Below are 16,182 nucleotides of genomic sequence, written 5' to 3' on the forward strand. Positions count from 1 at the left end.
TACCACATTATGTATGCTAGATCTCTTACAAGTGTCCTTCTATTACTGGTAGTTAAATAACTGATTTTCAGGAAAAGCTTTTTCCTTGGAAGGCTTTGACAGTGCTCTTTCAAACCAGTGTATCACGCTGAAGTATCATGGGATTCTTTTGCATACATCCATCTTAATGTCTCTTTATATTGTCTGTAAAATGTTATTTTACCATGTAACATCACTTTCCATTGGTATAACTTAGAAATTATTTTTATTTTAGTACTTGTTGTTTTCATGAAAAATTAAGCCTGTAAGGAAGGAGTGTTGGAGCCTCAGTTGGTGAGGTCAATGCTCCACCAGTTTATTTTGCAACTGTTTCTTGAGAGAGTGAGAGAGAATAATAGAGTAACAACCACCAAGTGATGCAGTTAACCCCGACTGAATGGGCTTCTGTCTCAGAGACAATCCCTCTCTATGAGGAGGATGTTGAAGATCGGTCTCTTCCCAGGTTTTGTAAATCCAAACTATAGTCATTTGCATACTCCTTGTTCCATGACTGTTACACACTACCATTCGTGTTATAACCCTAGCTGTAACAAGTAAAAAGTTCCAACAGGAAGTACCAATTTATCTGTGAAAGCTTGTACCTACATACAGTATTTTGTTCTCTGTGAGAAATCAAAGTGCATTTTCAGAGATATGGAAAGACCTCTTTACCTCCCCCTGCAGTTTTCACTTTTTGGAAGTGCCTTTCTGGTGAAAGAAGCATGGTATTAGCTTTCATGGACATTGTTGTTCGGCTTGTTCAACAGTGTTCAGCTTGACTTTTGTCCTCTTCGTTTTCCTCTTTACTGTGTTCTTGTTGAAAGTCCTTGCTGAAGATCTGTTCTTTTTCTGTTTGTTTGTATGTGTTTATAAGTTGATTATTTCATTACTGTTTGGTATTTTTGTCCAACTTTGCACTATAATTGAATTGATAAGATTGCAATTAATGACTGAGTTGTCCATTGAGAAATTCTGTGGTTGTCTCTTCTATCTTGGACTTCTGTTTTAGAGAGGCAACTTTTGTGTGTCATGTGCATTTAGCTGGGTTTCCTGAGGAAGCAATACTTGTGCAATTCTCTGTCTCTGACTGTTCCACGCACCCAAGGATATTGGAGCCCATTGTCTAATTTCTGCTAAATTGACATAGAAAAAAACAGAAGGGTATCATTTTCTTTGATGTTTTATGAAAGACAGGCAGCTATCTAGTGAAAATTGCACGTATGCAGAGTCCCATGAGAGGGAAACCGCAACGTGAACTTCACTATATTAGATGCCATCAAATCTATGCAGAAACTCAACCTCAAAACACACACATAAGAAACAAGTTTGCAGTGGTTCTGCTGATCAGAAAACTACTCCTCGCAAATAGTTTTATCTTGAAGGTTTTTGAAAGGAAAAATTCTTTTTGGTGTATGAACATTATTTCATATTCTTAGTAAATGAGAGTTTACCATTGACTGCTGTTTACCAGTCCTAGAACAAGTTGAACCCCTGGTAGTCTCAGTCCAGTTTAGATCCTCATATGCTGAAGTATCTTTTAGTGACAGTCTCCTGTAGTTCCACAAATTTTTCATAATTATTTCTGTCCGTTCTCTTCCATCACATAAAGATCTTTTTCCCTCCTTCTCTGCTCCCTCCCTGCCTTCTCTACCTGTTCATCCTTTCCATCTCATTCCTTTTCCTTCTCTTTCTATCTGTCTCCCTCACTTTCTCTCCTCCCCATCGTTATTTCTTGCTTCTTCTCTTGAACTACTTTCATCTGTCCCCAACTAATGAGCAGAATGGAAATAAAGTAAGAAAAGGTTTCTTTGAACATCTTTTATGGGTGTATGTTATCTTTGTAAGTGTGTGGAAAACAAGTAGTCAGTAGCAAGAGGGGAGTATCATTACCTGTTATTTGAAGCAGTAATCTGTGTGCAAAGCAGTAGTTCCCCTCTCTCCTGCATAGAGATGTTGATTTAAATTGGTGGTAAAAGCTTCATTGCCTTGGTCATTTAAAGGAGATGGAGAGCTTTGCAGTTTAACGATGTAATTGAGATTGTTTACTGTAATTTTGGTTTTGATAACACTGACATTTTCTGTCTAGTTCTTTAAACAATTTGTTCTCTTTATAAAAAAGAACACTTTTTTCAAGTGAGAAGTATTCTCTCAATTAATCTCACAATAATTTGGAAAAATTACTGTTTTAAAAGACTCACTTGTTCATTGCTGTCCCTAAAGTTCAGTTTATCTCTAATACTGAATTTCACATATAGTGATTTTGCGTCCCAGTTACATTTATCTGAGAGTTAAAGTTAATAGGTTTGAATTCTTCCATTTTAACGTGTGCTGATTTTTAGGAAAGTCTGGGTGAATAGCTGTTCTTTTTTTGTCTGCCACATGACTGTTCTGGCTGAACTCAGCTTTTTATAATAAGCTTTAGACAAATTCAGGATGTGAAATGTAAGATAGTGCAGAAGAAAGATACAAGTACCTGCTCCCTCTCCACAGAGAGAGTAGTAGAGGCCACATAGTTGTCTATAGAGGTAGCTCGGAGATGATCACAGAAAAATGCCTTTACAGCACTGCCATTGAGACACTTTGGATTTCCTGTCTTAGAAGAAGTAAAACTCCTCCAACTATACAGAACTTTCCCTTCATACAGATTTTCTCTGCCCAATCAACAGATAAACATCAAAGATTATCAGTTATTGGTTTGAGTTTTTATTTATAAATAAACTTGCATGCATCAGTAAACCTGGAAAAGCATTTGTTCCAGGAAAATTTTTGTTTAAACATTTTGCTGGAGAGAAATTTAGGTGAGAATGTGATGAGAAATTCAGCTGCTTCAAAATGCTGAAATTGCTGCAGAACAAACACATTTAAAATTATTTGGACCTAAAATAGAGGTCTTTTAATCCTCTGATTACCTAACTGATTTCAATGTTCATCTCTCAGCTTTCCTGCATGTAGTTTGTTTTCTTTCAGAGCATCATTCACGGGGAGATCTTACTGTTTTTATATTTGATACATAAAAGCAGCTCAGTTTTCTGTTATTACCGTGTTTAGACAACATTTCAGTAGCTCAAGAAAATGGAAAAGGCTTTTAAGGTAACTGTTAAAAATTGCATTTACAGGCTCTGAAAGTGCTTCTCCAATCCAATCTGCTCTTGGATCCCGATCACAGACACCCTCTCCTGCCACTCTTCATGCAGATCATATTGAGCAGAAGGATCTGCAGCTGGATGAGAAGCTCCACCACTCTGTTTTACAGACGCCAGATGACCTAGGCAATATCTGGAATAAAAAATACAAACCTGTTCTTTCTTTCTTTCTAGTGCAATATAGAGAAGTAGTATATGTGACTAATATCACAGCAGTTGTAAACAATCCTGTACAAAGCTATTTCATCTGCACTTAAAAAATATTTAATTTCAGTGATTTTTTTTAAAAGCAAAGAAATTTTATCCTGCATTCCATTGGAATTATTAGCAGTGGATTAATAGTCCACACATTTATAATTGTTCTTTTAATTGCTTAGAATCATGGCAGCTTAATCTAGTGTGTGGCCCTGCCATGGATTGTTTTATTTATGAACAAATAATAAGACATAATTTTAAAGTAATGTTATTATTTCTTCTTGAAAGTTTGGTTCTTTTCCCTTTCATATTTAAACAAATTTGTAATTACATCAACTATCTTAGCTATTGAATTCTGAGATACATTCACTTTGTAAATACGATGTACACATTTCTCCCGTATGTTGTCTCATGGAAATAGAAGAGTGTCTGACATATATTTCAGACCCTTTTCTTTAAGTAGCCTACTGATGAACAGAAATATCCTTTTGCTTTGTACTTTGGAATCTACAGCCTAGAAACCAATTAGTGTCTCTACCACAGTGGTCCAGACGTTCAAAAGATGAGGCTATGTGATTAGGCTGAATTCAGATTTAAGTTTGATTTGGTTTGCCTGTGGGAGCTTCAAAACTTCCAGAAGATCCCAGCAAATTCTGTTGCTGAAGTGTTTTGAAAATCCACCTGAGGGGGTGGAAAGAAGATTCTGAATGCCTGCTGCTTTTTAAAACTGTGACTCAATAGCTAGTTTCTTTTGGCTCTTTAGATAATTGTGATCTGAGTAGACACGAGCCATCATAATCTGTTGAAGGTTTCCTTGTATGGACAGTCTAGATCAATCATCTGTGTGGGGAGAGCTAGGTGAGTGTTAGGCTGTGGTGCTAGGTTACTGAATGTTGCCTCTCCACTGATGTGTTTACTGCTTAAAGGACAGCAGCTAGAGACAGGTTTGCTATCACCTTTCCCTTCAATTTACAATAAAATACATGTTTTATTGGGGAAAATGTAAAGTTTAAACATAATTTTACTTGAAAGCAGGCAAGTGAACTTCTGGAGATTCATTGACTCTAAAGAATGTAAGACAACACTTAATAAAGGAGAGTGGCCTTACTGGGTCCATCTGATCTGTATTAGAGTTCCAGAAGTGACCTTAAATGTTATTTATGGAAAGAATATAAGAAACAGGACAATTTTTCCTCTACAGAGTTTATAATAGACATAGAATTTAACATATGCGGTGTTGAGGTGGCTGAATGGGTAAAAAATTGCTTACTCTAAAAGCCTGATCTTTTGGTTTTAGGAAGACTATGTATGTAAAAGTTACATCAGAACTTTTCTTTTTCTGGAGTTATATCTCACTATGCTTTTTTTTCTTCTGTTACAGAAACTAGTGAATTCCCCTCAGAATGTTGCAGTGTGATGGCTGGGGGAACACTTACAGGATGGCATGCAGATGTTGCTACTGTGATGTGGAGGCGAATGCTAGGAATTTTGGGAGATGTCAACAGCATCATGGATCCAGAGATTCATGCCCAGGTTTTTGACTACCTGTGTGAACTGTGGCAGAATCTGGCCAAGGTAAAAGAACTGAACCTTTTCTCTGACCTGACCTGTTAGGGCAGGATTTTCAAGAGGAAAAAGCCAACACCTTATATATTTCCCTTTAATAATTCTCTTTTTGTTTTGTTTTTAATAATTGCAGATAAGAGACAATCTTGGTATTTCAACAGATAACCTAACTTCACCATCTCCCCCAGTTTTAATTCCACCACTGAGAATTCTAACACCATGGCTATTCAAGGTAAATTTGAGCACTAAACTATGAAACAGAAATGGAAGTTAATGTAGATGCAGAGGAGTGTTTAATGCAATTTTGAAATTTTTGAACAATAAATATTTTTCTGAAATTGTAGGCAACAATGCTGACTGATAAATACAAACAAGGAAAACTACATGCTTATAAACTTATTTGTAAGACAATGAAACGAAGACAAGATGTTTCTCCAAACAGGGATTTTTTAACTCATTTCTACAATATAATGCACTGTGGACTTCTTCATGTTGATCAAGTAAGTTTAAGTGTGAAGTTCAAGGTAATATAAATAACTGAAAATAAAATTATTTTCTCAAAAGTACTCAGTGGATTTTCAGCTGAGTGATTTAATGTTTTTTAAAATAGTTATGCCGTTGATACTTTTCTAAAAAGAAATTTTTGATAAGCGGTCTTCATGTCCTTGGTTGTAATCAGAAATCCTTTTTTTGTAGTCCATTTCAAGCAAATATGAAGGCAGAAAATGTACTTTCTCATTTTCAGTGATTATATGTTACAGATTGAAGTATGCAAGAAAGAGAAGGAAGCAGATCTCTCTAAAGTCTACTGTTCTTACTTGCTCCCTGATGCAACAGTTTAGCTAGTAAATTGTGCTCACTGCATTGGAGGGCTTTGTACAGCAAGAATAGGAACCAGCAAGCTGAGATGTACTAAACAGATCTAATCAGTGGGAGGAGATCTTTTTCATAAGTTTTAATATTAACAAGTATGAAAATATTGGATGGCTTAAACACTCTTTTTAAAGCTTTACATCAGAAGTGTGAAATGTTGAATTTGAGAACTTCTTTGAGGAGTGGTTATAGGCATAGTGAGATCAAAGGTTCAAACAATCCTATTTTCATTAACTGGGCAAAATAGAATTAGTCCAAAATTATTCCACAGATGGCTATGGATAGGACAGATGTCCAGTTTCTGTCCTCTAAAAACCAGTTTGTGCTGCTTTTCTTGCTGGACAGCAGATCTTCCTATAACATACTGCCATTTAGTTGGATATTACTGCTAGTGAAGAAATATTCAGAGGAGAAAAAAGGGGGGTTTTTTGGCGTATCTGTGAACTTGGGGTGGTTTTTAATAATTTTATACTTTTCCAGTACTTTTGAAGAAATTGCATCGTGTACAGAAATTTTTAAAAGTCCTTCACTAAGTCTACAAGAACACAATATGCTGTGTTGAATAACTACATATGGGCAATCTTATAAAACACTTTATTATCTTTCTTTCTTCATATTTTGGTTCCGTATGGATATACATAAGAGGCTAATATCTTTTTGTCAACTATAGTCAGGTAATACTTATGGGAGAGGATTAAGCATGTTTTTAAGAAGGTATAATAGCTGGTTATCTCACTATATCTCTTTGGTACATACTTAAATGGATGGTTAATCAGTTATAGAAATCTTAAAAGCTAAATGTAAATTAATATAAGATATGAACTATTGTCCAAGATTAAATTGACCTATAAAGTATACCACAGTCTGCTTACATTAATATGAGTATACGTAAGGAATTTATCTTTTTGTGCTACTCTTCACTCAGTAATAAGCATCTTAATGACCACAATGAATTTGATTTCTCACATTTTTACTTTCTACCGTTGATAAATACTTGCCTTTTTTTCTTCATTTTTCATCTTGATTTGTGTTGATACTCTTCCTTTTTTCCCCTTTTTCCTCTGCAAGGATATTGTCAATACAATCATTAAGCACTGCTCTCCCCAGTTCTTTTCACTTGGTTTGCCTGGTGCTACCATGCTTATTATGGATTTCATAGTAGCAGCAGGAAGAGTGGCTGCTTCATCATTCCTCAATGTAAGTATTCATCAGTTAATTCTCATCTGTGGATGAGTGGGAAGAATTTGAGAGAAAACTGAACAGTATTTCAACTTGACTGGGGTGTTAACTTGATCTCAGTATTCAGTGTAACAGTTTTCAAATACAGATAATGTCAGTGATTTATTCTAGAACACTACACATGCAAGTCCTCTCCAGAAAATATATGAAGAATGCAAAAATTACTGTTGAAGCAGAAAATCTTCTTTTACTTCAGAGTTCTCAGAATTGTGACTGCCATTTTTCTGTACTTTAGCATATTTTAAAGTAAATGTCCATTTTGACCAAGATTTCATTTGAAAAGAGTATTTATTCCTCCATATCTCTGCTATGCAATGACTTTGATGATTAGGCTTGAAAACTCAAATCTGCTAGCATTTGCACTATTTGAATGTACTTGTGATATTGTTACTCAGGCAGATTCAGCCTTATATAGTAATACTGATATGATTACCTGTGTGCTGTTGACCTTGCATGATTGTACTCTCTCAAAGCTTCCCAATAGTTCCCTCCAACTGTCTGTGAGTTTTGGCTGTTTATCCCATCATTTACCCTCTAATCAGCTATGAGATGCAGCCTCCCTCGAGGTACTATCTGAAGCCTCTGTCAGCTTCTTACACTGTAGCCTTTTCTGTTTCATGTCACATCTGGTAATTTTCCACATCTCGTTCAATTAGCTGAACCTAAGGCCTGAGCCTAGTTAGCAGCTCAGTCATTTCTCTGTAGTCCTAACAATTCCGTTGCTTCCTTTTGACTGTCTTCGAAAGTGGGATCATGGGGTGTGCATGAGTAGCGATCCAAGGGGCTGTGGTCTCTGTTAACTAACTCTGCACAATTTGCAGGAGAAAGGAAACAGCTAAACAGAGTTTCAACTATTGATCTCTTTTAAGGCAGCTAGAAATGTCAACTTCCTGATTGCAGTAAGAATATATATATTTCTCTCCACCTTTTTTTCTTTTTTTAGGCACCAAGAGTTGAAGCACAGGTTCTTTTAGGATCTCTAGTTTGTTTTCCCAATTTATATCGTGAACTACCAGCTCTTCACCCAAATATTCCTGACATTGCTGTGTCTCACTTTACGGATGTTAAGGTAGGAATTTTAAGAATATTTTGCTAGTATTCAGCTAGTATATGTTTAATATGGTGTTTTTCCAGAAAATACTAACTAAAATTTTAAGACCCTAAAATTTTTGAGAAATAATTTCAAATAGATTATAAGACTCAAGATCTCATAAAATCTTGTCCAACTTTATACTGCTCAACATACTTTATAATTGCTATTAAGTTAATAATAAACTGTTTTCTTATGTTTATAAAAGGAAATTATGTGTTATCTCACCCTTTCAAACCTACTCTCATTAGGGCTATTTGCGGGTCTCAGTTTTAATCAGCTGAGACAGAAGTTTGAGAAGCTTAAGATTTGTTATTTAATTTATTGAGAGTTCATTCACAACTGGTGAGATCTGCCTGTGTTCCTAGGGGCTTTAGAAAACTTCAGTAGATCAATGTGTATAAAAGTTAGCCAAAAGGCAAAGATTAATGGAGACCTCACCCTGTGTATCATGAAACAGCCTTGGCTAGTATACCAGTATACTGAAACTGCACAGAGCTCAGTCGAAGAAAGGCTCCCCTTAAGTTTTTGAAACTGTTTCAATTTAGGGAGAAATGATGACTTGAGAGTTGCTTTATACCTTACTCCCCTTTGGAGACTGATTTTGAATTCTTTCTTTCTTATTTCTATTATATAATGGCTGTTTATTTGAACTGTATTGAGGGCAACCTACAGCTTTAGGGACATTAAACTGCAATTGAGTCAAAATTCTTCTTGACATCATTCTTTAAGGCGCTGTAGTCATTTATTCTGCAACTAGTTGCAAATACTTTTAAAATTATTTAAATTTTTTAAAAATGCTTGTTTAAATCTGTAAGTAGTAGATTCTTTCTATCATATCCGTCAGCACTGTTTACAGAAGCTAGCTTCAAGGAGTCCCTTGTTGATATTTTGTGGAAATGTTTTGACAAAAATTGGATAAATGGTTCATCAATAGAAATTAGGGCAGAAACTTGTGGGATATTCTTGGGGTAGCACAATAATGAGCATCTGGGACAGACTAGAAGTTTGGAGTAGTGGTAAGCAAACAATTCATCTGACCAGAACCTAGAGATTTAGCTAAGCAACATGCCTGTGTGCACTATAATAAAATTCTGATTTTCTGATGCTTCATGTTATGGAGTTATGGGTAAATCAATGAGTGTTTTCCACTTTGTTTTAGGAACTCATAATTAAAACTGTGTTAAGTTCAGCAAGAGAGGAGCCGTCTGGTCCTGCACGGTAGGTCATATAAAAAGAGCTTCTAAATTAATAGATTTTTTTCTTGATTAGACTGTTTTGAGGTGGATATATTTGAAATCTTAAAGTAAAAGTTTGTGTGCATTTTATTAATGATTTTCTTCACCACAAAACTATGATCCACCATGTGAATTTGAAATTGTTTGTAATAGAGATATTAAAAGAAGAGACTGGGCTGGTCTAATCCAATATCCTTTCTCTGATAGTGGTTGATAGGAAAGAGTGTAAATATGGGTAAGAGAATAAGCTGTATGCTTTCCCAGCCTACCCTGGTGTTCAGCTCAGGGATTTTCCATACCATAGAAGCATTTTTTTACTTTCATTGAAGACAAGACTATTTATAAGGGGAAGGTATAGTTATTTTTTATTGGACCACATGATTTAATTTGAAAAACAGACAGAAACAATACAATATAAAGGAGCTTTTTTTTTATGGTATGGACAAGAAGCAGAAAATATTGAGGTAAACATTAAACTGGGAGTGGTTGCTCTGATGCTTAAACCTAAGCATTTTCATCAAGTAGGGGACTTCAGAGAGGATAGTTATCGGTTTTCTATTTCTTAATCTGTTTAGGATTTTGTTCCTCCTTACCCATCCTCAGAGGCTTTCACTTAAGAGTCCTGCCTATGGGATTGGAACAGGAGTCTGTAGCACCTACCAAGGAAGAGCATACTTGTGTGCCTTACGTGTTTGGGAAGAATGTATATATGTGTCCAACTAATATATATTGTCACTTAAAAATACTAAAACTGCATACCTGAAAAACTACAAGCCTGAAAAGATCAGCTTATTGAACCTTTAAATGTTTTGCTGGAAAATCAAGGGCGGTTTTCATCAACCCACCCATTTCTTCACTTGATCTGATAATATCTTTCAACATAGGGGAAGGAGGGAATGTTCTGAGATCATGTTAATTTCATTTTTCCTGTTCTTTACAAAACTGATTTCTGAAAAGCATAACACTCTCCATTTTGCTTTTGAAAAAAGTGATTTAAATCCACTTGGTTCATAATATTGTTTCTGATCCTGTGGCACTGAGTCACACTGTATGGGCATCTTCAGTTCTGGCAGTGTGACTGGGAAGAGGAAGGGAACATCCTGCGCATCCCCATATCCTGTCTGGCTATGAGGGTGTGCGTATAGGAGTGGAGCATATGTGCATGCCCAGCCTTTCAGCAGTACAGAATTCATGGGGGTCACACTTTGAGGCTGTCTTTCGGATCTGCGTTACAATTTTGCTACATCAGCTCAGCCACTCGTAGAGGCTTAATTGTCTTTGGAATTTCCTAGGAGAGAACATCGGTACATAACTGGTACTTGGAGCATGGATACACAAGCTTTGTGTATCTATAGTAAGTCTGAGAGATTATATGTATTATATACATATATATACCCAAACTATAAATCTCTGTTCCTTATCACTTCCATAGAAGCTCAGTGTTTTGTGTTTTGACCCAACTAGTCTTCAGGGAAGTCACTTATCTGAGATATGTTTTACTCTCAGATCTCCATCTCTAAAGAATTAGAACTGTATTAATCAAATACCTCTCCTGCTGCTAAGAGTCTGAAAAAGAAGTGACAGGTTGATGGACTTTTTCTACTTGTGCTCAGCAATCACAGCCTCAACAGGTTGTGATTCTTTAATAATAACATTGTGACCACATTATTACACAATTTTTCAGAGACTATTCTGAATAATGATAACAAAACTGGCATTCTTAGTAAAAACCTCCCAGACTCTAGATATTTTGCACATCAGTATATCACTGGATGTGGAATGGTTCTCAGTAGCATGAAGAAAACTTAAATAGTAACACACACTTAGAATTGTCTACTCTTCTGTATACTAAAGATTTTTTTTTTGAGTCACTTTACACAAACTGTCTACAGTTATTGTTAAATCCATGCTATATTCTTATTTTCTTTTTGTCAGAAAGCATTGAAACACATACTATGGACTATAGCAGAAGTGTAGATTGCTCCACGTCCTCTGAGGCTGGAGTGTGTTAAAAACATTCCTGGGAGTAGCTTGCAGTAGTAAATTGTCCTGAAAATTTTCTCTAAGAAGAAAATTACAAAGATCTTAGATTATTCCAATACTTATTTAATTTTTACAGTCAGGTTGGATTTATGACCGGTATACAGGAATAATCTTTTCTAGTGGAAATTAAATTTTTATGTGTCTTACTGCACATCAGAAGATTTCTAACCATTTCTTTTTTTAATTGTGATCTATACTCAGTATACCCTTCAACTTTTCCTCCATATGCAATATTTCCCAAAGTTGTTTATTATTTTTATCACTTTTTTTCCTAGATTCCATCAGTCTTGTTTTTATTCTAAAACTGGATTAGTCAAAATGTCCTGGAGGCAGTCTTGCAGTTATTCTCTCAGTGGCAATGTACAAAACAGGGTGGTTTTACACTACCATGTAGAATTGATTCCTGCATGTAATTTTGCTACCTGTAAGCATTTTCATGATTCTGTGTAGCCTTAAAACCCTTTTTCTGCAGCACAGGCTTCATAGCCACTTCTGTTCCTATTCTAGCCTATGATTTTTCCCTCCCAGGTGTAATGTTTTGCAGTTTACATGACCAGCTTTCATCTTGTTGATTTTGGATTGCCCTCTAATTTTATCCAGAGGATTTTGAATTCTTAAGTTTTTTCTAAAATATTTGCATACTGTGTTCCAGAAGATAATTACTAATGACTCAGAGATGGCTTAAGCTAGCTCCTTAACATTTCTGAACAAATTTCATCCATCTTTGCTGATTTAAACACATATACCTAAATACCCTTTACCTTTACACTTCTATTTCCTGATTTAAATGAAGAAACAACAGAAGTTGAAGTACTTAATCGCACTGTGTATACTGTCTATAGCATTCATTTACCCCTCCTCTATTCATCCTTGTTTGTTGTCAATCTAAAACAATGTAAACATTTATGAACAAGTAACATTTCCCTCTCTTGTCTCTGTATCTCAGAAGCTCTAAATAAATACAAGCAACTCTTATGTTGGAACGGAGGAACCTTCCACCACAATTTTTACTTTGTCTTAAGAAAATATAAGAATTTCTCATGCATTGGTTTCAGGTAGTAGCTTTAATCAAAAAAGCACATAGAGATGCAGGAGTTCTTGGTATCTTTTTGGATTTTTCAGTTGCTCAGAAGGGTGCTTCCTCTGTCCTTTCCTCTGCCTTCACTAGGGTACTTCAGATTTTTTGCTCATTTTTATATGTTACAGCACTGTAAAGGTTTTTGTGTAGTTCTTTTGGAAATACTAAAAACATATTTGTTGTTATGTGTCTTTAGCAAGGCATAATAAATCATAAAAATTGCACATTCTTGTAGAATGTTTCTCAACACTTGTCCTCCAATGTCGTTTTACAGATGTGTTGCGCTTTGCAGCCTTGGTATTTGGATCTGTGAGGAGCTCGTTCATGAATCACATCATCCTCAGATCAAGGAAGCATTGAATGTGATTTGTGTTTCTTTAAAGGTGAGAGACAAACTTTTACAATGTATACTGACTTGATGTGTCAAGATATTTTGTCTTTTCAAAGTCATGATCACATTTTAGCATCCGTATTTCGGTCTCAATTGCAATCCTTACAAAAGAGTGAATTCAGTTTAATTAGTGGATCTCTGAACTGTCAAGAGTTCTTTACCCTTCTTTAAGTTTGGAGGGAATGGTGTGCTGGGAGATAAGATAGTGGATCTTTATCTTAATATACATAATTAACCACTTTAACCTCTACCCTTTGGACCATAGTAGTTTGTCCATCACCCCATCTTCCTTTAATAATCCTTGCAACTCAGATTTCAGGGAAAGCACTACTATCTCTGTCTGGCTTTGTCCAGTTATACCCCTTCCCACATCCTGGACCCAAACTTCCACTAGGGTTTTCTGCATCTGTTTGTAACTAGATCCAGGAGCCTGTGGTGGATTAACCTTAAGTAAGGGCCAAACTTTCACCCATCCACTCACTCATTACCCCTCCTCAACAGGACAGGGACAAAACAGCATGAAAAATCTTATGGGTCAAGATGAAGACAGGAAGATTGCTTACCAGCTACCATCATGGGCAAAACAGATTTGAGTTAGGGAAGTTAACTTAATTTTATTGCTAGTTAAAATAATTTCGGCAGTGAGAAGCAAAGACAGAATTTAAAATGTCACCTTTCCCAGCCTTCCCTTTCAGCTTCACTCCTTCGTTTCCAACTCCTCTGCCTCCCTCTACCTCCCTCAAGTAGTACAGAGCAGATGACAAATGGGGAGTTATGGTCAGTACACAACAGTTACTATCTGCTACTTCTTCCTCCCTCCTTTCACTGGCTGCAGTCCTTCAGGATAAGCCTCCTGTGTGGACTGTCTGTGGACTGCCCACAAACAGCCCTCAAGAAATATCCAATGCTGCAGTGCAGGGTGCTCCAGTGTGGATCTCCTTTGGCATAGTCTTTTCCATAGGCTGCAGGGAAATCTCCGCTCTAGCATCTGGAGCACCTCTTCCCCCTCCTCCTTCTCTGACCTTTGTGTTTGCCTACTGTTTGTCATTCCTTTCTTTTTTTTTTTTTTTTTGTTTTCCAGGTTTTCCATTCTGTGCCCGTGTGGCGTATTTACCCTTTCTTAAATATGTTTTCACAAAGTCGCCACATACTTGGCAGATGGGCTTAGCTGTTCTTTGGTGGGTCCATTGCAGAACTGGCTGGAACCTGCTTTTTCTGGCATGGGGCAGTCCCTAGCCTTTTCTCACAGAGAATCCCCTGTAGCTTCTCTGTTACCAAAATCTTGCCATATATACCCAGCAGAGAACCATACAAAGACACTGGACTGCAAAAGTGTTGGAGTTTTTCCTTTTGCAGCATTTGTGTCTTCTGCCTCGGCTAGCCATGGTTGTCCAAGTTACTTACATGCCTCACGAATTGGCATCCTGGGCTACCAGTACTCTTAAAACCTCCGTGATGCATTCTGTTGCCACTTGGTAAAAGGAAGAGGTCAGGGTAGAGGGGACATTGGAAGGAATCCCAGTTTTGGGAACCATCTACCATGTATGCAGAAAGTCTGTCCCAAGCCAAGTTGCTGCCTTGTACTCTTTGGCTACTGACTGAGCAGAGCATCCAGTGTAAGAGGAGACCAGGAAAGAAAGTGGGAAGGTGGCAAGTGCAAAGGCCAAGCAGAAGTTTTCCAAAGCTTCCTGTGCTCCTTGCTCACCTGCTCTCTTCTTGCCCCCACCAGCCAAATCCCATTATGCCCATAGCCTCACGACATTCTGTGCATGTTCACTTCTGAGTTTGAGAGTCCCTGCATTATGCAGTATTGTTTCTTAGCCTAGATATTTAGAAAGAAATGTAGAGTACTTATGCTGCATGCCAGGAAGGCACTGGAGGATGTTTAATTTGCTGTGGCAGTGCTTTTCTGCACTTATTCCAGGAGCTGGACTCTTTTGGCTTTTTTTTTTCTGGATAAATGTTTTTGTTTTCCTACTATTTTACATCTTTTTCATATTTGTTCTTGTTTTATAGAGTAATATTTGTAAAAACATGTAATTTTTTAGCATTTTGCAAATTTGCATGTTTGTGAGAAATAGCTTCAACTTTTCAAATATTTTCAATTTATTTCCATTTATTTTCAGAACCTTTCTATGTGCTTTTTGCATCAAAATTCAATAAATAGTCTAGTCTTTGTATATATACACATTGACAAAAATTGGAGTACACCTGTTATACATGACTTCTGTCACATGTTGAAGACTATTACTTTCTTTTAAGCAATGGTAATCTGAAAAATATCTTAGCAGATCAGCTCATCACATCTCGTGATGCAGGTTTTGAGTCTACATCTAAAATGGGTAGCTGCAGGGCTTTTAGTATTAGACTCTAAATTGCAATTTCCTGTTTTGCAAAGTCACACTCATTCTTTGCAGCTCCACTAATACTCTCTTCCAGGGTTTTCCCCTTGTTTTTTAATATCCCTTAACTCTTGCATTTTATCAAGTTTCTGTGCAGGTTTGATATTAGGCAAATGATGTTTTCATCTTGCTTCTGCAATTTATCAACATTTGAACTATTTTTAATCCTGAAATTCATAGCGATTTCTCTTCTTTTTCTTTGACGTATACATATCTCATTTTTACATAATTATTTCTATCTCAGTTACGTAAAACATAAATTACTTCTTGAATGGGAGAAGAAAGATTTTTATATTTCTACTTTGTTTTGCTTTGTGTTGGCTAAAACATCCAAAGCATGTTGGCTTTTTTCCTGTTCTGAGCAGTGGCATACATTCCCAATTGAGTTTAATAGTAAAATGAAAAGTTCATAAATATGTCATGGGAGAAACAAATTACCTCTAATTTGTTACCCAAGCAATCTCCTGGCTACCAAGTAGTCAGAGGTTTGGACTTCCAGAATGGATTATTTTCTTATTTTCAGGAGAAATGAACAGATAGAGAGCTTTAGTCCTAGTCCAACTTACTGATAAGTTCAGTTGAGCAAATAACATTGAATAGAAATGTTAGCAGCAATTATATTCCTATTTTTGGAATATCAGAAGCATATTCAGAGCTGCAGTTCAGCAGCTCACTTTGGATATAGCTAGTGCTTCTCCCAGCAATGTGGTAATACTGCTGTGTCTACATTAACCTCTGCTGAAGCCTGAGCACAAAGGATCCTAACCAGCCATCCAGACCCCTGCATCTCATGATTTTGTTATGCTTCTCTTAAACATGCTGTAGATACATCACCAAATTGTGTTGTACAAGCTTAGTTGAATGAGAGCTAAACGTACATTATTTGCAAGTATGGACAAGGTTAAA

General features: G+C 36.5%; 1 protein-coding gene across 16 annotated transcripts in view; it reads left to right on the forward strand.

The window, feature by feature from the left end:
* RALGAPA1 (Ral GTPase activating protein catalytic alpha subunit 1) overlaps positions 1 to 16,182 on the forward strand; it is a 142,695-nt gene that overhangs the window by 55,829 nt on the left and 70,684 nt on the right. For all 16 annotated transcript variants that reach the window (XM_027638304.1, XM_027638307.1, XM_027638309.1 and 13 more), the window contains 8 exons: positions 3,135 to 3,287; positions 4,738 to 4,931; positions 5,056 to 5,154; positions 5,267 to 5,422; positions 6,864 to 6,992; positions 7,978 to 8,103; positions 9,287 to 9,345; positions 12,758 to 12,866. In XM_027638304.1, coding sequence (XP_027494105.1) covers positions 3,135 to 3,287; positions 4,738 to 4,931; positions 5,056 to 5,154; positions 5,267 to 5,422; positions 6,864 to 6,992; positions 7,978 to 8,103; positions 9,287 to 9,345; positions 12,758 to 12,866 — 1,025 coding nt within the window. The remainder of the gene's footprint in view (positions 1 to 3,134; positions 3,288 to 4,737; positions 4,932 to 5,055; positions 5,155 to 5,266; positions 5,423 to 6,863; positions 6,993 to 7,977; positions 8,104 to 9,286; positions 9,346 to 12,757; positions 12,867 to 16,182) is intronic.

Source organism: Corapipo altera, unplaced genomic scaffold (genome assembly GCF_003945725.1).
Source record: "Corapipo altera isolate COAL_440 unplaced genomic scaffold, ASM394572v1 23, whole genome shotgun sequence".
Classification (NCBI taxonomy): domain Eukaryota; kingdom Metazoa; phylum Chordata; class Aves; order Passeriformes; family Pipridae; genus Corapipo; species Corapipo altera.